The sequence below is a fragment of the Cavia porcellus genome, unplaced genomic scaffold, assembly GCF_034190915.1.
Source record: "Cavia porcellus strain 051 isolate PalLab524CR breed Dunkin Hartley unplaced genomic scaffold, mCavPor4.1 scaffold_5, whole genome shotgun sequence".
Classification (NCBI taxonomy): domain Eukaryota; kingdom Metazoa; phylum Chordata; class Mammalia; order Rodentia; family Caviidae; genus Cavia; species Cavia porcellus.
In genome coordinates this window covers 38,183,989-38,208,491 of record NW_026947488.1, presented here as the reverse complement: position 1 = coordinate 38,208,491, position 24,503 = coordinate 38,183,989, and the positions used below count along the sequence as shown (strand labels likewise).

At 40.3% G+C, this 24,503-nt stretch overlaps 1 protein-coding gene across 2 annotated transcripts in view; it reads left to right on the top strand.

The window, feature by feature from the left end:
* The window catches only part of Macrod2 (mono-ADP ribosylhydrolase 2), a 1,970,011-nt gene that overhangs the window by 1,836,967 nt on the left and 108,541 nt on the right, over positions 1-24,503 (top strand). The window contains exons 12-13 of one of the 2 annotated variants that reach the window (XM_063248671.1): positions 13,932-13,994; positions 18,519-18,587. In XM_063248671.1, the coding sequence (XP_063104741.1) occupies positions 13,932-13,994; positions 18,519-18,587 (132 nt within the window). The remainder of the gene's footprint in view (positions 1-13,931; positions 13,995-18,518; positions 18,588-24,503) is intronic. The other variant, XM_063248672.1, reaches the window with a different exon arrangement.

Here is a 24,503-nt window from a genome sequence, read left to right as displayed (position 1 = left end):
AAGAGGTAGAATAATTCATTCTCATGAGCAAACTACCAAGAAGCTAGAAAATCCACACAGCTGTTCCCAAGCTATGGTGGCAGGATTGCTCTCCTGTGGGCTTTCTTGTTGGTAGGGCTTTCTCATGCCTCCACCATCAAGTTATCTTCCTCTATTGCTCTCAATGACACCAACTGCCTCCTCAAGGAGCCCAATCTTCATAGCAGAAAGGGGCTCCACAGGTGAAGTGTCTGTCCATTGTGCCTATGAGGAAGAAAAGGTCAGGTTCTGCTGGGCAGAGTGGGTTCCCTTCTCAGAGTGCCATCACCTGCAGAGATGTCTTTTTTCACTGATCTCATGCTACACTGATATATATATATATATATATATATATATATATATATATGAACCAAACATATTTCTGTGGAGAAGAAACAGCTGGAATCAGCTGAAATGCCTTTAATCATTATTCAAAAAGATACATTAGATAAGACAGACTTCTGAAAATTGAACAGGGTTTTTGAAAAAGAGAAGAAAGATTAGCTTATAGCAGGGTACACACTGGTGATGCATGGTTGTCTGTGGGTGCTCTGCACTACGGGAGAAGATACGGATGTTCTTAGCTGTCTTTTGATGTGGCCTGTGGCTATGTACAATGATTTGGCTAAAATAGCATCATCAACCATCCGAACAATTTTTTCCTGGTCTTTGAGTCTATTGACTAGTTGTTCCGGATGGCTGGTAAGATTGTGGTCATCATTTAAGATGATTCTCTGCTGTAGGTATTGCCCTGACAGATGACTGGGAAGTAGGCATCAAGAAAAGGTACATAGGATTTCCTTTATTCAAAAGGAAACAACATCCCAGTATGACTCTTTTTGGACAAATTCAAGAACAAAATATTTCTGCATTCTCTACTCAGTCTAATGATTATGGAGTTTCTCTTACAAGAAAAAAATACTAGGCAATTACTATTATCGTAGTTGTAGAGAGGTGGTAGGTCCATTACTAAATAAAAACGATTGCTACTAAATCGAAAGTGACAGCTGATTCTTCATGTGCAGCTTGTTGGGAAGGAAATGATGACATTGGAGATGGAGGGAAGGAGGAGCTGCAGTACATCTGGAAACCACAGTAAGGGTGCAGTTGTCCTTTTGCCGAGGCCCTGAGGGCTTACAATAGGATATATTCCTATTTGTGACAGAAAGAGAACAGATATTGGAAGCAACTGTCTCAGAACATCCATCAAAATGTACAATCCAGACAAGGTCATGAAAGGAAAAATACAAAACTCTAACCAATAATGTCTTCAAGTAGCATCACCAAGCACAAAGTGACTTCCACATGTAGATTTTAACATATTTTGGAGGGTGAATTTGTACTGGGCTGTTTTCCCCTCTGTCTGATTGGCCTCTCTTCTTCCTACTGAATAAAGCACCTTGATTGTACATCCTGTGAGCCCAGTGTCCCCCTTCATTCCTGGGTTCCCCAAACCTCCAGTTTTCCCTGGCCACCAGCTGGGGTGCCTTCAGAGTAGCACAACAACATTGCAGCTGTCAATGACCAAAGCACAAATCCATGCTAGTCGTGGAACGTGGGAGAGTTACTGAGACTGGAGTGCCATTTACCCATCTATAAAGTATTAATCATGTCTATATTGCAAAGGTGTTATGAAGGCTGATCAGGATAACACTGAGCTTTTCTAGTAAATCTTGGCACCATTTACTCCTCCAAGCAGCCACTTTCCAGAGCCAGATTCCTGCCCCTTAGACATCTCCTCAACCCATCCCGCTCTCCTCCTCCCCTTCTATCCCTTTATCTTAGGTCACTGTCATCCCTCTTTGCAGCATCTTAATCTGTTCCACAGGAGATGCTAATCACTGCCTTCCTTGCCCCACTCTGTTCAGTGCACAGACCCGAAAACAGTGACGTGGGAGGGAAGCCTGCCTTGGCTCCCCGCTACCTCCCTAGATATGCCCCATGTTAGAAAAGGGTGTGAAGCCCTTTTTAATGCAAGCACCTGCTTTTCACTTGGCTTTGCTCTTAATTCTGTTCCTTTTGTGGTCAGTTCTTCAAGTAAACTAAAGCTGCATGCCTCAAACAAATATACTCCTTCTCCTCCCTGAGTTTTGTTCTTCACTCCAGGGAACAGTCTCCCAACTCACCTCCCTCTATTGCCTGCACTAGGTGAATCTCATGGAACCCTCCACCTGAATAAGTCCCACTGGCCCTTCCCAAACCATCAAAGAGGTCAAGTTCCTTCCATAGAAGGCTCCTCGACTTGCTCTTAACTCCACCTGGAACACTCATCCCTCTGTACTTCATTAAAGTCTACTAATGACTTTCACTTCCTAAATGCCCTAGACTTATCAGCTCAAATGCCACTTCCACAGGGAAGCCCTCTCTGATGATCTTGTTAGGAGCCAAATTAGCAACCTGCATTTCCCTTAATTAGCACTTCACATGATTGGGGATAATGTGTTTGTGTAGCTATTTGCTTTAAAATTTTCTTAGGCTAGGTTCCCATAATATACCTCAAGACAAGGACTCAAGGTCATCAACAGTTGACAGGGGAAGAGATCCGAGGCAGCACCAGCAGGAGAGTAGTGAGGTGAGAATGGAAAGAGAGGAGCAAGCACAGAAGGATAAGCAGAAGCCCTGAGAGCTGTTTTGTTTCAGAGGCCTTGAAGCCTAGCTGGGGACACACTGACTCCCATTCATCACTGATTGAGGGCAGCTTCTGGGTAGCCACTCCCCAGTGTGGTCAGCATTGGTGAGCACACATCCTGGAGAAGACAGACAGAACTCCCAGGCAGCACTGCATGAGGAAAGGCCAGTGGTCGCACACGCAGGACTCAGAGGTGACCACCAGGAGCTGACCACAGTGGGTGGCAGCTTTGGGGATAGTGCCATCTGCACCATTGCTGCACAGCTCCATGGCACCTCCTGGCACTCACTGTCTCCAGAGCAGTGCGACTCTACAGGAATACAATGCGATCACAGACACAGGTGTCATTCTATAGTTTTACAAATCTGCTTCTTAAAAAAGTGAAAAATATGGGTGAACTGAATTTTAACTCTTTGCTTAACCCAAAATATCTAAAGTACCATTTCAACATGTAAACAATATGGTAATTGTGAGATATTTTAATTGTTTGCATTGTCTCCAAGGCCAGTCATACATGTAATATTCACGGCCTTCTCTGTTTGGACTCACCCTATTTCCAGTGCCCCTGAGCAGTGAGCGGGTGGGTAGTAGCTACCACAGGAGCCAGCACAACTCTAAGGGGCAGAGTCTGGAAGAGCTCGATGTTCTGTAACATATGCTTGTGACAAAAGTCACACCAGAGCAGTGTCTCCTCTGACTAGGTTTCTTGACCCCCAGGCCTGAGTTAGGTGCTTACCCTTGGAGAACTCATGGCCCCGCCTGCTTCCTCCAGCTCACTGTTGAACTGTTATGCATCCACTGGCAACTCCATAGTTGGCTTCTGGAGGAGCTGGGCTGCGGCCCTGCCCTCTTCACTCCTGTGTCCTTGAGCACCCAGCATGGTGTCCCCTGCAAAGTCTGGTTCAAAGATTTTAAAAACATTTTAAGATAAAGTGATTTAATTATAATCTTATGTGAAACTTTAGTGAAAAGATAAATTTCACACATTGATTTTATGAAAAGTAACTTTTTCCTTCTATGAAATACTACTGTAATCTTAAGGGATTACTTAATTCTTGGGGACAAAAATTCAGAAGTTGGGAATGTAATATAGCTGAACAGGCTGTTCATAGCCATTTTTAATGAATGAAAGTAAATCTGACCAAGCTCTCTGTTCCTAACAGAACCTAGACAAATGATCTTCAACATGCAGTTGCTATACCTGCAGCAACATCAAGGCTATCGCTGGAAATTGGTTAGAGATGAAAAGTTTCTCCCTCCCCCAACTCCACAACTCTGCTAAACCAGAGCCTGTAGTTTGCACCATAATAAGCCTGCTGAAGGCTTTTATGGTGAAGTTTGGGAAACACTACTTCAGATGCAATAACTTCTTTTGTAGAAGGAAATGACAAGATCCTAGAGAATATAGCTTGGTATCAGTAAACTTTTATACATACTGATCATTTTCACTGCCTAAAGGTCTATGTTTTCTCCACTTGTAAATTACAGGTACTCTTCATACCCTCTGGTTCTGCACCTTCAAATTCATCCAACTGAGGATTGAAAACAATCAGGAAAATAGTGCTTCTGTACTGAACATGTATAGAATTTTTGCCTTGCCATTATTCCCTGAACCATGCAGTATAACAATTATTTACATGTCACTTACATCATATTGGCATTGTAAATAATCCATTTAATGTAATAGACTTGAGCATTCATAGATCTTGGTATCTAAGTGGCCTCTAGAACTAACCCCATGTGCTGATAATGGCATAACTGTGTTTTCATGTGAAGTAAAGGGAAAATTGTGTTGACATTTATTCTGCAACAACATCAAATACATATTAAATAAAAATGTAGTTAAATAAAGCCTTTATAATAATTCTTCAATTTTGAATAGTGATAAGGTACACAGAGAGCAAGTACTGTCATTTTTCCGATGAGTCAGTTCTAGAGTAGAGGTCAAGTCTACAGGATTATATTTTGGGTGAGAGTAGCTGATTGTTAACAGATTGTATGGAATCATGCAAAGCCTACACATTGCTCTCACCCTAAGCTTCAAAATTCCAAATCATTATCTTAATTTTTAAAACAATTTTACTACCTAAAATAGCAAGTCAACACAGAAAGAGCAAATATTTTAAAAGAGGAAAATGATTTTTAAAAATGTGGAAATGAAAGCTTTTATTTTCCAGGGTAATGTGGGGCTGCCCTCAACCTCAGAGGTACATGTCTCCTACGTGTCTTCCCCAAAGAGAAAATAAATTAATATTCTCTAAACACAAAAGTCTCTCCCTCTGGGAGTTGCCCCAATGGCTACTGTCTTCACCTGTGCGTCTGCTGTCAGTGATGTCCCAGAGACCCACACTTCATGCTGGGCACACACATATAGATATGAGATATATTTTATGATTTTTCTGAGTAAACATCCCTTGCCCTAATTTATCCTGTGTTTCATCACACATCTCTCAGTAGGCTTCCCTTCTCTATTGCCAACTTCCAAAGGGAAAGGTCTTTCTCGCATGGAACCTCATTTATTCACTCTCCAGCATCTCGAACTCTGTAGCTACCCAGCAAACACTAATCGATAACAATGATATCTATCAGCTTTTGAATTTATTCATGGGATGGTTCTTCTATTTAAAGAACATCTTTATATACTTTCCATTCTTCAGCAAAAAAGCAGTTGCTCTTGCCAGCTCTGTATTGAACATCTGCACAGCGCACAATGTGTGCCTGTTTAAACAAATGTGTAGGCACACTGGTAATCTGGAACATAAATGACAACATGGAGAAATATAGTTTCTAAAAGGAAATCTAACCTTAGGGCTTGAAGTTAATGGAAATGTGCAATTGTTGCTTTATTTGAGAGACAGAGTGTGTAAAAAAATCCCATTGGAATGTTATTATGTTAACCTGACTTTGGTCATAATTTTCCCAGCTATGGAGTAGACACCAGTCTATGTGCATACCTGAGAACAGGTGTGATTGATGATCAACTTACCAGTGTAGCCCCACTGGTGGAACAGCCGTATCAGCATTACTTGACTTCTAACCTCACTTCCACTGTAAAGTCCTTGGAAGATTTTGGGAAAGTTATTTAATTAACATCTGTTAGCTTATTTTTTAATAAAATCACATTAATATGTTTCTTATTATTGCTATTCCTTAGGGTTATTGATTGTGTACAGGATGCTTTGCTTCTCTACTAGGCGCTGCAACTCCCCCGGGGTAAATGAATAGTGTTTGTAAAGTAATGAATACTGTTTGTAAAGTACTTGGAAATCCTTGGATTAAAAACTAACCATATCAGAGAAAAAGTACTTGTATTACCATGCCATATGGGAAACCATATGTTATCTATTAAGAGAGTATGTATGATATTGAAAATAGATCTCCAGTGCACTCACTTATGCTATTTTTATATCAAATATACCATAGCAAGTTGTAATGCCATGATCATACCTTTGATGTCAGAATGCCATAGAACTCAATCCTTTTTCACAGACAGCTTTAGAGATGCTCCTTACCAATCATTTGCCACTCTGCTTGCCATTGCATAGAAGTTATAGAAGGAACAGTCACATGCCAGAGTCTCTTGTGCTTCCCTCCTAGAATATGTCTCGCAGTAAGGTCTTTCTTGACAGGATGTAAAAAGAACAGGTTCCATTATTTCCTCTTCCACATAAGTGACTGTGCTGTTTGACACACTTATCCAGAGACAATTGAATAAGGCTGTGACAATTGTCTTCCCTGCTCTAGAGCTCACAACAGACATTTGGGTTTTTGGGTAGAGCTGGTTCCATGAGGTAAGAGTATGCAAGTCAGCATTTTCCACAGAGGCTGTGGATGCCACACTGCCTTCTGCGAGGTCTTAAATCATTAGACTAGAAAACTGTATTATAACATATAACAGCTGGCGCATCAAAAGAATTCTTTCTTTTAGCTCATCATCACTCCAGTAAGGAGACAACATGTTGGTGGGTATAGCATCACAGAAGCCTGTGTTCTTGTTTCGGGGCCACCTTCCTTAAAATATTCTTCTCCATGTGATTTATGAACCTCATTTCATAAATAATCTGAAAGCCTCAGTGTAAAGTATAGTCATTCCTTTTTTCCTGATTCATCCATGAACTTCTGAGGCAAACCCGGACAAGAAGAAAAGATATTTCATTAATCACAACCATTTGTTGAACCTATACCATAATCTCCTTCTAGGTACTTTGGAGAATCACCATATTAAACAGGCAGAAGTCTTTGCCCAGGTGGAACTTGCATTCAAGCAGGGAACATAGTCTGAACATAATCCCTATATAAATTCTATATAAGAAAATGATGAATGATTGAAAAAACAAAAAAAAATCATCAAGTTGGAGAAAGAAAAGAGAGTGCATGGAGTGAGACGATACTGAGATTTTCAATGGAATCTTCAGCGTGGAACTTTAATGCAGAGGAGACATTTGAGCTAAAATTAGAAGGACCCAGGAAGCACAGCAGGCTTCCTGGACAGGCAGTGGCAAGACCTGGGGAGAAGATAGCTGGACCTGGAGGGACAGCACAGAGTCTAGCACAGCTGTAGAAAGAAGCGAGGACAGGAAAGCACCGCAGTCTCTGCTACTCAGGGCCTCACTGCCAGCAGGCAGTTGAGCAGGGAGTTGGCATGATCCGACTCCCATTTTCAAATGCATTGGTTTCCAGGTGGAGAACAGACTTTGAGGACAAGCGCAGGGATAGCAGGACGTGTAGTGAAGTCACTGCCACACCCTTGGAGCCAGGGATGGAGGCTCCAGGAGGGGTGGTGGAAATGGACGTTTGCTCGCTCATGCTTCCAATACTTCGCCTCATTTGATTTTTAGGAACTGTTCTCAGTTACCAAAGGGACATTTTTAAACTAACACACAAGTTAATGAAGTTCATGCAGAGACACAGAAACATATCATACCTTTTCTACACAGAGAAATTCAGTTCAAGGAAAAAGTAATGATTATAGTTTAGGGAGAAAAATGAAGTTTTCTGTTTAACCCCCTTGGCAGTGTGTATGGGCCCATAGCTGATTTAAGGCACAGCTTAAGGTGCTGTACCACTTATAAAGAAGAGGAGTTTGCTGAACCCATAATTTTAAAGGCTGAAAATCCAGAATGGGGCAGCTCCATCCATTAGGCCTCAGCTGAGGGCCTCATGGCAGGCAACATCACATGATAGAACACAGGCGGAAGAGATGCCAGAGAGACAGGAAGCCAGAGAGGTGCCAGGATCAAGCTTGTTCCTCCTGGAGCAACAGCTCCCTGTAGAACTCACTGGACTCCCCCAAGAGCTGCTTAATCTCCTCTGAAGCAGCACCTCCGAGGGCCTGATCACCTTCCACAAGGCCTCACCAGTAATAGGCTCTACCACCTCAACATCCCCTCCCCAGGGACAAGGCTTCTGGCACAGAAAATGTGGGGGACACATATAACCTGTATCCAAGCCATAGCAAGGCAAAAAGCCAGACTTCAGCCTTCAGCAAAATCTAGACCTAAACTGAAGTCTCAGCTCTGCCACTGACTGTGACCTCAAGGAAGTCACTTGAACTCCCACTGCCCTGAGTTCTTCATGTGGAAAAATGGAGTTGAAAGTCTAACTCAGTAGGGTCACTGGGGGGCTCACTGTAATGTGTTAGGTGTGGGAGGGTGCAGGCCTTCACACTGAAGGGAGCGAGGTGATGAGGGGCCAAATGCCCAGCTCCAGACTTGGGCAGAGTCAGCAGGATATCTGCACCTCAGACTGAAGGAAACCAAAAAGACCAACAACAGAATCTTGTATACATTCCTAGATCACCAGGAAGGATAACATTGGAAAAGTGACAATATCTGGATGTGGTCTGTGGTTTAGATGGTAGGAAGATCATCAGTGTTGATCTTTTGATCTTGATCGTTATGCTGTGGCTATGGCAGAGAATGTCTTTTTTGTAGAAAATATGTACAAAGGATTCAGGGCTGATGGTAGTGATTAGGGGGTGATTATCCTCAGTATTTCAGAGAAACAAGAAAAATTTCTCATACTGTTGTAATTTTCTGTTTTTTAAAATTATTCAAAGGAAAAATATCTTTTATAAAAATATATCAGTGTTAATAATAAAATGAATATATGTCAATTACTTTTAACTTGTCACTGAGACAAAATACCTGATGGCCAAAGTTGGGAAAGGAAAGGTTTATTTCTTACAGTTTTTGGAGGTTTCAGTCCATAATCAGTAGGCTCCAAGGCAGGGTAGCATGGCAGGGCCACAGTTCACAGCAGCTGCAAACAGCAAGGTGGAAACTGACAAAAGAGCAAGACACATTTTCTTCCTGCCATTACATTGTATACTGGCCCCACCTCTATGTGTGTGTAGCACTGACACCATCAGTCCAAGTACTGGACAATGAACCAATCACAAACGCATAATGCAAACGCATGAGGCCTGGGAGCCATCGACATAAACCATGACAATATGTAATAATACAATTTATAAGGTTACAAATATCTCTAGCAGTAAAAAAAAAAAAAAAAAAAAAAAAAAAAAAACTAAACTTTAACTGGTATAAGAGTTTGATTCTCACAGTTCTTTATGTTCTCCATTAGCTCAATAAATTCACAGGAGTTAGTACAGTTTAGCTATAGCTAACTTATAGCTGAGATTTTCAGCTCTTATTTTATTAAGCATTTCCAACACTCTTGCTGTCCTGCACTTCAGCTGTTTACCCAGACAGCAAATATTTGATCTACATTCAGGAAGGCCATGGTGCACTGGTGTCAGAGCCCCTTGCTACTATTACTTTCTAGTCATGGAGTCCTAGGAAAATTACTCATCACCTTTGTGTCGCAGTTTTCTGACCCATGAAATGTGACTAATAATACTTACTGTATAGGGTAGTTATGAAAATTAAACTTAATAATCCATGCAAAGCATTTAGAAACGAAGCAGAATATAGGCAATATTCAATGATTACTAATTGGAATTAACTAGTAACATCCTGCATCCTACCCATCTAGGAAGTTAAATGAAACATAAACATTACTGTATCAGGGACAGAATGCAGTCTTGGAGAGTGCACTCTTATGTGTAATAATTTTAGGTTCAAATCTGTGTCTACTAGAGAACTTTAGAAAGTATCAAATGGAAATAGAGATGAGGAAAATGCAAAATTAACGACTGAATGCCTTATACACGAAACAGGGCTAACCTTTAAAAAAAGATAACTTGAAGCCTTTTTGATCTGAGAAAAAGGAAATGTATCATTCATATTAGTTATTATCAGTTAGTGTCTTGCATCAGTAATAATGATGCATAATAAATCATCCCAAAATTCCTTCCTCACAACTCCTTGCTTATTCTCACGCTCATAGGCCTGCACGTCATCTGTGGTTCACCGGATATGGGCTGGGCTCAGCTGGGTGGTTCTGTTTCAAGCTTTGAGTTGCCTGAGCCTGGATTCACACTGTGATTTGGGTTCAGGTCTACTCCATATTTTTCACACCCTTTTTAAATCAGCATCTACAAAGAATCTTGTTGCCATAGCAAATGTCAAGAGCACAGGGAACTGATCCACTCATAAAGCACATTTAAGCCCTTTGCTCACATCTCATTAATATCATTTCCAAGCCCCAGATCAGTTAGGTATGTTTTCTACACACTATAAGACATGGTAATACTGCTTTACAGGAGATTGAAGATAATCGGAAAATCACTACATTTAATCTATTTGTACTTCCTCTGTGCCTAGAAACTTTGAGACCTTTACAGGCAAAGGTCTATAATCCCAGCTACTCAAGAGGCTAAGGCAGGAGGATTACATGTTCAAACCCAGATGGGGATATTAAGCAAGACTCTGTCTCAAAATAAAATTAAACAAACAAGGGATGGGATTGTAGCTCAGTAGTAGAGCATTTGTGCATCATGTGCAAGACCCCGGATTCAATCTCTCACATGGGCCAACAAAAACAAAGGAAGGGAAAGGAGAGGGAGAGGAAGACAGACAGACAGAGAGAGAGAGAGAGAGAGAGAGAGAGAGAGAGAGAGAGAGACAGCAGCATTAAATTGCTTCCCCAGGAACAATGATAAATTTAATCTGACTTACTTCCCTTTCTCTTCCCATCCCCATGTATAGCTCACAAAAAGCACTACAAACATCAGGCTAGCAATTTATGGCCATGATTTTGAGATTTTGCTCTTGCAAAACTCACCCATATGGAATTAAGCATGAATGAATTCTTATCTTAGTCCAATGAATGGTATAGTCTTCTGCTTACACGAATTCACTTTGCAGCAGAAGTCTCTTATTTCTATAAAATTCATGACATCTTGTAAATGGTAGGCACCATTAAATGAGTAGGCACTCAATAAACAATGATTGAGATTGGGAGTCAGGATTCTGGAGAAATAAGGATGGGAAAGCTAAGTGTTATGTCATGCTCAACATAAATGCCACAGAAATGTAATCTGAAGTAAACATATGATCTTAAAGGTGTATTAACTGAGAGAACTAGCTATTTAGACTGAAGCTTCTGTGTGAAATTTTTAATCTAATAAAATAGGTTGGCACTTCCCTGTACCTATTGCTTCACTTTTACTGTAGCCTTTTAAATTCCCTTCTAAAAACCACAACTTTATATGCCCTAGTCTACATAACTTTTCATTGTTTATGTGCTTCCTGGGAAGATAGCTAGCCAGACAAGCCGATAAAAAGAAATCATGTACTTATCAAATACTTATGGGTAACTGAGTAATGTGATTTTTTTTTTTTTTCCCTACCATAGACACACATTGTTTCACTAAGAACTCACCCAGTGAGGGCATTTAAAATGACTGGAAACTTATAAGCCAGCCAAAATGTCCTCTAAAAGACAGTGAAACAAATGCTAATCTAATTGCCCAGGAAGGGATATGCCGGATTTGGAAGCAAGGCTTCTACATTGGTTCCCCCTGCTGGATTTGATGATGCACTGTCTTGGAAACTGATGAAAACAATACACCCGGCCCTTTTCATCTGCAAGCACGTAGCTGGAACAGCAAAGCCAGTGTGCTTCTAGGATGCATTTACTCTCTGATAAACACATCAAGTTCTCAAGTTTGTTTCCCAAGGGCAAAAATACAGGAGGTAGAAACTTGTGCAGCAGAGGCTCAAAATGTAAGACAAAAATGTGCTACTCCAATGTGCTAAGGAGAGGGCGGACATGTTTTCAGACTAAGGAGGAAACTAGGAGCAAGCAGCGCATTAGGTAAACAGCCAGAGTGGCTTTTATTATTAGAAAGTTGCATCTGGAAGTCTGACGATGAATTTCTCTTTTATGTGTTTTAAAGTGCTGGAACCAATTTCTCACTCCCTCCACTTGATTATTTCTCCTTCCTTGCTTGTCTTTTTCTGGATCCCCACTCTGTAAGAGATGAAGTAACCAGACCAATTTTAAAGGCAGCCTGTCACCTGCAGACTCCAGGCCAATTGTGAAATCTGTGTTTTGAAGCCTGTCTGGTGAGGAAAGGTTGGCAGATTTCTCCAGCTGTATTCAACCCGGTGGGTAGGATGAGGGGGAAGTATCAGCGAAGTTTTGGCACATACTCCTACACCAGCTTGGCTTCATTAAGGGAGTGAGAACAGCTATGTTGGTTCCTTCCCGCCTAGAGCAAAAGCCAGTGTGGTCCAGCATGTGCAGAACCACAAGAAAAAAAACAATTCAGATAGCTCTGGGGTCCTCATAAATGGGCCACTGGGAACAAAGTGTTTAAAAGCATACTGAGTTGCCCAGATTCGCATATTAAAGATCATTCTGTGTCTCTTGTGTCAGATGGCAGTGATGAGCAGACAAAAGGTTTTCTGTGTGTACTTAAGCATTCACCGACTGTGTGCCTCCCTAACTTTGGAGCATCACTTGCTTTGTTTTGTTTTGTTTTTATCATTTTCTCATAAACTTTGTCTTTCATTCAGGTCAAATCCGAATGTGTTCAGATCTGGTACTCTCCTCAGTAGCTTGATTCTTCCGAGCTTCTTGACTGGAGGTCCCTTTCTGGCTTCTGAGTGTTGGTTTGTGCTAGCTAGAAGTCTCCTCTAGGGAAGTTCCCCATGGTGTTTCTGACAGTGGTAGCAGCCATAGTTTTGGCGAATGGTATCAGGTCCAGACACTTAAGCAGGATCAGGTTCCATGATTTGAGCTGCTTGAAGTCAGAAATTTTAAAAGGCTCCATTGGACGACAATGCCTGGAATTATCACGCAGCCCCATTCAGTTGGCAGCTTGACTTCAGGCCCTCTGTGTCTCCCAGGGAGGCTGGCCCAGGCATTTTTACAGTGGTGGTGGGCTTTTTGAAAGGAGAAGGCAGACTGCCAGTCCTTTGAGGGTAGATTGAAGTCCTAGAGCATCACTTCCATCTCATTCCTTGGGTCTAAGCAGTGACAGCACCATCAGGACCCAAACAGCAGACAGGCTCTACTTCTAAAGAGGAAAAGGATTTATAGCCATTGCTAATCCCTATTAATCTAGACTGGTAAAATCTGTTTCTCTGTTCTTTATACTTTAGTTACATGTTTTGTGTTTTGTTCCTATCTCCTCATAAAAATCTATCATTCTTATTTGCTTTTTTTTTCTTTTTCCAAGCAATGATTTGGAGACCATCCTAGCAATATCAGGCCTTACTTACCTTTGAAAGGGTTTATTTTTCTTTCTACCTATAAATTCATATATTTAGAATACTTCTAAAGGCAAAATTGAATTCCCTTTTAGATAATTGCTAATATACAGCCTCCATTTCATCCTCCCATTTTACTTTTCACTTACATTTTAGACCAATATAATGGGTTCAAGACAATGTGTTTCATAGCATGAGTATGTTAGACTCTTGTGTATGAGTGAAGGGAAAATACACATTTTATTCCCCATATTTTAAGTAGAAAAATAAAGGACGTAGAAATTGAAACAGCCAAGTTTCCTTACACAGTGCCACATTACTTGTGTTAAAGGAGAAAAGCAGATTGGAATTTAAATCTGTGTTGCATTTGGGGAAATGCCAACCAAAGAGAGAGATGTTACTCGGACTGCTGAGTGAATTTTGTTTACCACAGTCCAGCATTTCATCTAGCAAACCATGTGAGAAGGGACGGAGTATAAATGCACCTATTTATGTAGGTAATTTTTCTGTTTCATGCCTCTGATTCATCTCTCTGCCTTGCTTTATGGGGAGTCATGCTACATTGGTTGCAATTAATTTCAGTGCTGCATATTAGCCATGAAGAAATATTTCATAAATTGACTTGATGTATTTTTTTTTCCCCTCTGCGGTTTTCTTGAAAGATGAGAATGGTCCCGAGGAAAAGCAAAGTGCAGAAGAAATCGAAGGACAGAGCCAAGAAGCAGGTGGGCTCAGCTTTCTTTTGAGGAGTCTCTAGGCCTCACCACAGAGGTGAAGAATAACTTTACTCGATGCCTTTGTCAGAGAGTGCTCATGCCTTTCCGCCTGATTCATTCCTGTGTTCATTCAGATCTCTGATTCTGCTAACTATGAGTTGATGGTGCTTGCCAGTAGGAAGAGATGTCCCCACTCCATCTCAATTCACCAGTTCCGTGTTTGCTCCCTGAAGTAACAGTTTCCATGGTAATGCACTAAGAAGCGTGGAGGAAGGTTGAATGCCGAATCTGAGCTCAGATAACTTAGGTCAGGCCAGAATTAGTAGATTTAATTTGAAGAGAAAAAAATATGAAATGAAAACTCTTGAAAGGAAATGAAGTAGAGGCTTTACCTGAACAATGAGAAGAATGAGCTTTTTACTTTAAAATTCTTTTCCTCTTTTGCACTAGATGTGGAAGCTCCAGGTTTCTGGTTATTTCTTGCCGTATTGTAGAGGTGGTGCCCTGGAGCCTGATGGCTCCTCTCCAAGGATCGGGAGGTCAAAAATCACTCTGCTATCACCTTTGTCCATGGAAGAACATATCTGGCAGCTGAGTGTTTAAAGATCCTACACTTCAGAGTATAAACTCGAACATTTTTTAGTAAAATAGTACTTAAGCCTCAAAACGGATGGAAATCACCTTTCATTCTTACCTCTCCCTACTCAGTTTTGTACTCAGGCGCACAGTCCTTTAAAAGAATAAGAGAAATAATCATGCAGATACCAGCATAACCACCAAAATAACAATATCTTTGTTCCCTTCAATTTCTAAGTGATTCTCTCAGCTCTAATGAGCCCCACAGAGGGGCATTTTTTAAATAGTGGGCCCTGACTAACGTGTGCCAGGCACGTCCTAGGCCATATGTTGAACTCTTGGAGTTAGACCAGATAGAGTAATAAGTTTTCCATTGAAAAGTTCCTACATTAACCTTGGAACTTTTGCTAGGGAACTGGAAGCTTTTATTATTAACCTGGGAGACAGAATTGAAGAAGGCCAATCAGAGAGAGCACTGAAGCAAGGCAGCAAGGACCTTGTGTACCGCTTACCAGGGCAGCTGACTCCCTAGGCTGAAGCACAGGCCTTGCAGTGAGATGAAGTTCTGATACAGCAAACCATTGTCATCCAACCTCCCCAGCCCCCAACCCACACATCATTATGCTGCACCAACGATGAGTCTTATGTGAAAAGCTGTCATTGTTTTTACTGTTTGGAGCTGACAAGTATTAGTCAACCAACTGCTAACAGCTGAAGCCACTCTTTGATTGTTGTGGGCACATGAGTTTTATTCACTCCCTGCTCTGTCCCAAGCTGTCTTTATTGGCAGAGGGTTGTTTTTCCCTACCCCTATACATGTGTGCATGCATCCGCACACATGCACACACATGTGCATGTGGATAGACACACACAGATTTGCCTGTGTTTTATTTATTCATCCTTTTCCCTTATGCAGTTAAAAATGGCTAGCTTCATTCTGTATGTGGGATTGCCTTGCCTGCTTATAGAGAGTGGTAGAATGGAAAACCTCTTTTCCATCTCTTACCTCTGATATGGTACCTGAGTGTCTCCTCGTGCTCTTACACGTGACCCTGCTGCCTGCCTGGAGTCCAGCGTGGGATTCCTTTAGGGATGTAGCTGGTGTCTCAGACATTGGTATGTGCACTGTGATCATTTCATGGCCACTCAGTCAGACTGCAGAGAAATCAAAGACATACTTTTGATTCTTACAGCCTTTTGGACTTGCTCTTATTTTTCAAAAATAAAAATATCTTCTTTTCACTCAACCTAAGTTTCCATTTCCCATTTTGCCTTCCTAAGTTTGTGGGCCTCTTCCATATGATGGGGGGAAAAATATGATCTCAAAATAGCATACTTAAAAAGTTTCAAATGTTTTCATAATCAAATAAAAATGGATATAATGTTTCTCAAGTCAATAAAAAATATATAGCAAGGGTTTATTACATTGGTGGTGAACCTATGGCACACGTGCTACAGCTGTTTGTATCACTGAAAGCTCTGAAAGGTTCATTATCACTGGTTTAGTGTATCCCAGGCTCTGTTTGGATTGCATATCCACAAACAAGGAATGACAACATTCCTTGAAGTTTATTTTCTGGTGGGGGTGATTAAAACAATTCATAAATTAAAAGGAATAAAACTAGGATGCAATTATAAATGGTTTACAGAGAAATAAAGGAACATAGGAGGAATATCCAGAAGGCAGCTTTCTACTGGTTGGATTTGGAGAGGATTCCCTAAGGAACTGATACGTAAAATGGGGTCTGATAATAAGATACTGAAAGTATTCTAGATGGAGGGAACAGATAATAAAATTCCCCAGTCAGTTTGGGCTAAATATAGGGAAAAGGCCAGTGTCCCTGCAGCAAGGTGGGCTCAGGGAGGAGCATGGCATGCTATTTTGTAAGAGGTCATAACACCAGAAGTCTGACCTTGTAAAACTTTACCTTATTAGAGCCATAGCAAGAAGTCTATGGAAGGTTTTTAAGTATCACAGTGACATGATATAAGTTTCATTAAATCAGAGAATTTTTGCCTGTGAGTAAACAATGAGGGAAAAGTGGAGAAATGAACCAATCGGCAGGTTACTACAGGCAAACAGGGATGGTAATTTCTGAAAATTGATGCAAAAAAGACTGGTTCATACCATGTTCTAGAGACAGACGATAGGATCTGCTGATGGACTGGATGATGCGTCTTAGGTGTGCAGCCCTAGGTGCAGCCCTAGGTGCAGTCCGAGGCTTTTAGCTTTCTAACTGCATGGATGGCAGTGTCACTGACTGATATATGAAAGACAGGCCACAGGACACAGTTTCACTTTAAAAAGCCAAAACTTTGGTTTTAAATATAATAAATTTGAGAGGATGCTCTGCCAGCCATATGGCATGTCATGAAGCTAGTTAGATACACAAGGCCAGATGTCCAAGGAGAGACGAGGACTATAGATACAACTTTAGAACTCACAGGCATATAAATAAGTTTTAAAGCTATGGGAGTATATGAGATTCACTGATTGCATTCCTTGCAAATAATGAAAGCAATGAGCCTAAGACATAACAGCATCTAGATATGGGGCAACAGAAGACAGACACCGCAAAGAAACATCTGCAAACACCAGCGTGAAGCCTGAGAAATGCTACTGAGAAGTAATTGAAATAAAAAGGAGAATGGCCGTTGGATGCCCAAAGGAAGATGGCTGTACCTTGGATGAGAGAATTCTTGCAAGGATACCAGAGAGGAAACCAACCGGAGAATTTCAGGAGCTCCGGAGTGAAGAAGTGGAGGGCAACAGCTTTCGAATCTCCTAGGAAGCTTTTCTGTGAAGAGAGGTGGGGAAGTGGGAGCACACCCCAACACTGACAGAGGGCCGGTAGTTGGCTTTTTTTAGCCTAAGATTGCTACCTAACAGAAGCAAATGACTTGTTAACTCCCATTATCTCCCCACTTAAAAATTTTAATCTCTGTTCCTAAAGAGACAGGGCCTAAAGGTCACAGTCATGTACATCATGCACAAAAGCCCTAGGATTTGCCTCTAAATGTGTCTTCTTTACCATGGCTATGGGAGTTGTGCTTAGTTCCATGACTGTATTACTGTTAGGAAAAGAAATTTATATATATATATATATATATATATATATATATGTTTTTTAAATATATACGTATGTTTAAATATATGTATGTATTTAAATTATATATATATATATATATATATATATATATATATATATTTCTCAGGTATTTAACAATTCCAAACAATTTTCATAAATTTTCATGTTGTAAATGTACTGTTTTAACATCAGGAGCTAATTATCTGCCATGGTGGAGGCCAAAATGAGCAGCACCCCTGTCATGCTGATGATATCAAGAAGAGAGGCTGCCTCTGAGAGGGCCATTTGATGCTGTGAGGAGGACAGGAACCCCCATGCCTATGGCAAGCTGAGCGACATGGATTACCCAGGTGGCTTTGGTGCCTTCCCCTGGGTGCTTCCTTCTCCTGGGCCCCTGCGCTGGTGGCCATAGAGCTCCTCCCTGCAGCCACACAGCCTGGCCTCGCATCAGCCCAGTGCTGTCTGAAGAAAAGTCAGACTTTAAAACAAATACACATAATGGCAGTTTGGAGAGACTTGAAAGGACATGCCTGCCCTCACAAGAAAAATTACCAAGAAAAATAATATTCCATTCAGTGAGAATTGTGTAAAAAGCAAAATGCTACTGTGGTGGTTTGATGTACTACAACCAACAAATAGCTTTCTTTGCTAAAAATAAGTCATAGTCCATCGGCCTCTGTCTTAAATGAAGGTTTTAATTTCATTAATTATTAAAAAGAATACAACCCTCCAGTCCTTTCAAAGACCACTGCATGCCATGCAGCGTGAAAGGAGCTTATACTTTCTTTGGAGGAGAAGGGAGGGAGGTACCAGGGGTTGGAAAGCCACTGCTTGACAGTATTAACTCTGAATTTCCTTTTCCTTATAGATGGTGTCAGTGCCACCACCATGCCCAGTCCCACCGCAGAAGAGGCAGTTGAAGTTTGTAAAGATGAAGGTATGAGACCACGTAGGATAGCTGAAAATCAGACTCTTAAAAATAGAACATTTGGGTTTTGTTTATATTGAAAAGTGAAGCAATGAGCAAATCTAAACCTTTTTTAAGCTTCTGTGTTTCCAACACAAAGATCACACCCATTCTGTTGTACTCCATATCTAACCTTCAGAATATATATATATATATTGTTCCTAAGAAAAATAGCTTTTTCTAAAATAAAAGAGATTATGATTAGAGAATGTTTACTTGGAACACAAAAATTAGTCAATTCTATTTGTGGCATCAGGAATACATACAAAAGAGTACTACTGAGGACCACTTACCTCCACTATCCATGAAAAAAATACTTGAAAGCCGTCAGTTTGAAAGGCATCTTTAGGAAAAAAAAAATATCTTTAGGAACACTGTCATTCTCTATTCAGAGGAAAGTAACCAACAGGAAATGTTATTGACTTAAGTATTCCAAGAAGAATAAAATTAAAAAATGACTCTTGTAGAAAAAACAAAATTGAACAAGTAGGGAAAACATCAATATAAGAATGACAATGGGTAAAACTTGTCTAATGTAAAAAGGAGTTCTTCCTTTTGTCTATTTCTTGGTTAGCTGGCAAGTCTGCACATAAAAAAGTAACCTTATTTTTATATTTGTCATTGGTAGCTATGAGTGAGTGACAGACTGGATTGTTATATTTAAATAAATGGACATCTGGCAAGCCATGCAGTCTACTCAGAAGCTTCAGACACACACTGAATACACTCATCAGCTTGTTCTGATGTGCCCATAGATCCGCATTTGCTATTGACACTTGCTGCTCTTTGAACCAGCATTTAGAAAGTCAAAGTGATCTTGAGGTTTTATTGCTCAACTCTTTCCACAATTATTTCCACTTTATGTTACCTGGTAATTTTTAATTTTTTCATACATCAAGTGCTTATATAGTGAAGGAAGTTGCTAAGAATATGAATTCTGGGGCCATGTAGTTGGGACTTAAATCCTGGCTCAGCTACTGGCAATGTAAGTGATCTTTGACAAGTAGCTTAAGTAATAAATGAAGAAAGAGCAAGCAATGGTAAGTGGTACACCCCTGCGTTTCTTCAGTCTTCTTCTCTGTAAAATGGGGACCAAGTGTTGACCTCATGGTATACAATAACTTATATCAGTCATCTAGACTGTTCACCTGGCACTTGGGTAGCCTGGACTTCCCGCAATACAGACTGAGATGGAGACGATTAAGCAGGTGTTTATCAGGAAGCCCTGGAAATCATCCCCTCTACTAGAAAAATGATGAAAGAGGGAGTGAAGCAAGGGAGAGGTTAAACTGCATGTGTTCTCAGATGAATTTCACAGCTGACTGTACAGGAGATCCAAAAGTGGTTTGACCCTCCTAAGTGGCTCCCACTTGGGGGAAAGAACCAGACCAGACACACTTTTCATGGATAAGTCATTTGATGCTGGCCTGCCAGGGAAATGGGTATGGTTTAAGTGCAATCCCAGAAGCCAAAGATAGATAAGGTCAGCCTGCTCCTGAGAAAATGAGTTTTCATTCCTATAGGAGACAGTGGTGGCCCACTGCAGTGCCCCGCACACTGCTGTCATTTGGAGTGATCCTTTGCTTGCTCATTGCCAGTTTTCACATCAGTCCTCAGATACCTCCCTTCATACTGCTCCGATCTGTATTTTAGCATCCCCAGTTTAAAAACCATTTGCTACATCTAAAAATATAATTTGTGTCAAATATCCACAGAGGTTTTGAACTCTAGGTCATTTTAGAGAGATAAATAAACTCGATCGTGTCAAAAAGAAAAGACAAAAAGTGATGTTCTTTTTAAGAAAAAAGAACTTGGACATTTCAATGATTTAGCTTATGTAAAAATTTAGTTTTATGAAGTCAAATAGCAGGTTTTAAGAAATGAGAGAGAGAGACAGAGAGAGAGAGAGAGAGAGAGAGAGAGAGAGAGAGAGAGAGAGAGAGAGAGAGAATCTAATTTGAGTGCTTCAGGCTGAGAGTTTCCTGTTGAGTTGTTTAGTTTGGAGATATCACACCTTTGCAAAGGCATGCTATTTGTGATTTTTCTTGATGTTTTTAGGATCTCACACCATTAATTGCTCATGCTAGGATCAATTTTTAAAATACTTTTAGGATTTTTTTCTTAAAATAAAACTTTTAATAGTGGTAACTCCATCAAAGAATTCTATTATGTATCACAAATGCAGTTTCCTCATAAGACTAAATGTGAAGTTGTAAGGATTTTACTGAGATAAGTTAAAACTCATTAACCTATTTATTTGTGTTTTGATATCTACATTATTATGGGATCCATGTTCAATTAAGAATAGAATACGGAGGACATGATTTTTGCCTTTTTTCTTTGGAAATAGCATGCATGTAAGACTACTTTAAAAAAAATTATCAGTGAAGGCTTTCTCCAAGTGTCTAATGCTTATGGAACTGTCATCTTGACTGATAGATGCATAGCACAGAATGAAAAAAAGAATTTTCCATTGAGATTCTCCAAGATTGAGGTCAAGTAGAGGTTAAAAGGAAGTTGTAAGTGTTAAGGATTCATTCCAAATATTCTCCATTGTTAGCTTTCATGCAGAAATATCTTCTTGGTAACACTGGGACAATTTTAGAGCTCTGCAGTTATAAGAGCACTTATAGAAATTGTTATTATGCTCTCCAGTTTAAGTGGCAGGACATTTTGCTGATCAAAGGTCCAGAAGGAGCCCTTGTTCTCATTGCTTGATCCTGACTGAGCATCTTCTTAGGCTTTGGAATCACCCATACTGTGCTCTAGCCCTGCTTTCCCTTTCCAACGTAATTCCCATGGCATTTGAGGATTATCCAGTTATTTCCAGCTTGCTTTGTTGACTGGCTTTACCCAAATTGTAAGTGGTTTCCACTAGAAACTAGAATGTCGGGATTGGAAACAGGCAACCAAAAACATGAAAATGCTTTGTCACTTTTGTGAAGAGGTAAGATTTTAAAAACTAAATAGCTATGTGAAAGTTGACTCATTCTGAGAATTGCTATAACCCAGGTGTCTTCTATGCAGTGGCTTTGTCAAAAATTCCAGACATATTTCTCACTGGAAACCAAATGCTGTTGCTTGTTGCCTACTCACCCTATGTAACTACTAACAGAGCTAACAGGAGCTACATCTGGTTGACTTATGCATCAGGAGTGAAATTGCCATCTAGACACTAAAAATACCTGTTCTCAATGAGTCACTGCAGCTATAGGTGGGGTGGGCAGGAATAAAATTGGGAGAATGAAATGTGAGGAAGGAGTTCAGCTCATGAGTAGCTTATCTACACAGGATAGATGCAAAGATGTGGCAACCAGGACTAACTCCAAGGTAGATCTGAGCTGAAAAAACACCTGATGTTGATAGACATTCTGGAGGTTACTTGTTAACTAGGGCATCTGCTTATCTATTAAAGGATTTTTCCTCTGCTGGTAAAAATATTGTATTAATTTACTGGTGCTTGTGAGGAAAAAACCAACCCAGGTGTACAAGTGTTAAAGTTTTGAAAGCTTTGGTTTTCTTTTTGTGGTACTGGATTCTTCACCCTGAGTTATGTCTTCAGCCCTTTTTTATTTTTTTTAAACTTGGGGACAAGATCTTGCTAAGTTGAAAAGCCCCTCAGGCTGTGCGCCAACTTGCAGTCTCTCCTGCCTTGCCCTCTCGAGTGCTGAGACTGTAGATATGCAGCACCATAGCTGGCTCATACACATTGCGTTAAAGCTATTTGTTAGAAACACATGAGCAGTCAGGTGAGAGGCTGTTTAAACACATGAGCAGAACTCACAGAACTGTCAGACACCGTGGTTACCATTGTAGTTGTTTAGGAAGCCATCTGCTTAGGTCAGGGAGAGCTAGCTCTTCTAGGTTTAAGCCATCTCCTCAGGTCAGGGAGCGCTAGCTATTTTAGTTTGCTCTACACTTTTCATAGCTCATCCTCATACCTGCCAAGGCCAAGGCCCCTTAGTTGGGGGAGGGAAGAATGCTGTTTAAACATATCCAAATTCAGCTCTCTTATTATTTAATCAGTACCTAATTTGAATTTGAAGGTCAACTAGGCCAAATCATAGACTCATTAATATTAAAAGGTAAATCAATTAATACTCAGGTGCACACCCCAGCCCACATCTCTCCGGAACTCTATGTAAGTCACATCATAGTCATTTGGCATTTATGAAGCAGGATGTCAACTGGCAACGGATTTCTAAACCTTTAATCTGGTTTCAGACCTCCTGGAGGTCAAAGTTACCGTAGGACAAGGAGAAAACTGGGGCAAACATCCAGCTTCCCTGACGGAGCAAAACAGAAATGATGAGGAAGCAGAATGAGGCATAGGCAAGGAAGAGCAAGGACTGCACCATCAGAGACTTAAGCCTAGGCCAGGCCGTTGCTCAGAATTGCTCAGAGCACTGTTTCTATTTCCTGCCTTGGTTCTGGATGAGGAAGGAAACACTGTGACCCACAAGATCCCCCAGGCTTCTCTGGTCTCAATTTTCTAGGACCTCTTCCTGCCCTTGGGGTTGCCAACACCCTCCTGAGCACCTCACTCCCTCCCCATCATCACTGCAGCACAGCTTCACCTGGCCCAGGGGCCCCGCGGTCAGCATGTCTGTGGAGCACACACTCACGGCCTGAGTTATCACTGCTGGGTGTTAAGTGTGGAATGCAAGCAGCTGCCCTCTAGTAGCTCAGTGAAGGGGAAAGAACCAAGATATATGGACTGTCTCCAGCGCTCGATGCTTTGTGTTAATGTACAGTGCAGTCCTCGTTTCTCACGAGGGTAACCTGAAACTCAGAGGAGACAAAAAGGTGCTTATGTAAGGGGTGGGATGGAGAACTGTCTCATTCATGGTCACTCCTGTGGCAAATTCCTGCGTGAGTTGTGAAATCCTTACAAAAAGATATTTAATCTGTTTAATAAAGTAAAATATATTTTTTCTGCCTACAAAAGATACATATTGATTGTAAAATATTTTAAATGCAGAAAAATATAAAAATGAACAGCATATAATGATTTCCCATTTAAGCAGTAAGTTGTAAAAGACAGAGAATTTTAAAACTATCTATTGTTCCATTTACCAGTAAACCATGAATATTCTCCCATGACTTAATGCCTCAGAGGCATGATTTTTATGGATGCATAATATTTCATCATCTGGTTATCCCAAAATTTACATAGCCAGTGCCCTAATGATAGATTAGTTATTTACAGCTTTCTCTCTATTATAAATAAAAGAGAAATGCAGTGCATACATTTTAGATAAATCTATGTGTGTATCTGTGATCAATTCTTCAGGATAAATTCCTGATTCTTTGTGGATGTACTAGTGAAAAGGTTAATCCATTTTATTGCTTACATGTATTTTCTTATTTTAAAATTATGCATGTTTATTATGTGAACAAACAAGCAAAAGAAATGAAAAATATCGCCCATAATTCTAATACCCAGACATAAGCATTTAAATATGCTGATCTGTAAACTTGTAGTATTTTTCTAGACAGGGATTCTTAGGGCATTCGGCAATGCATATCAATGTTAAATTATCTTTTAAATATAAAAATAGATTTGGCAATTCTTCCAGTGTCTTTTGATAGTCTAGCATCATTTCTGTTTCCTATAAGTGAATGATCATGTATTTACCCAGTCTCTATACTCTTTTGAGTTCTCTTGGGTTTGTTTTTAAATTCCATACTGTGCAAAAATGTTCTTTTACTTTTGTGAGTGGTGTGACTCTTTTCATAAGAAAATTTCAATCATTGAAAACATATGCAAATTTGTTTTATCCCATAAAGAATAGAGTTTATTACTTTTTATGTTCCCTAATATACTTTGATTGTAGAGAAGTGGAATAATACAAGAGAGTAAAAACACTCATAAGCAGTTACCCT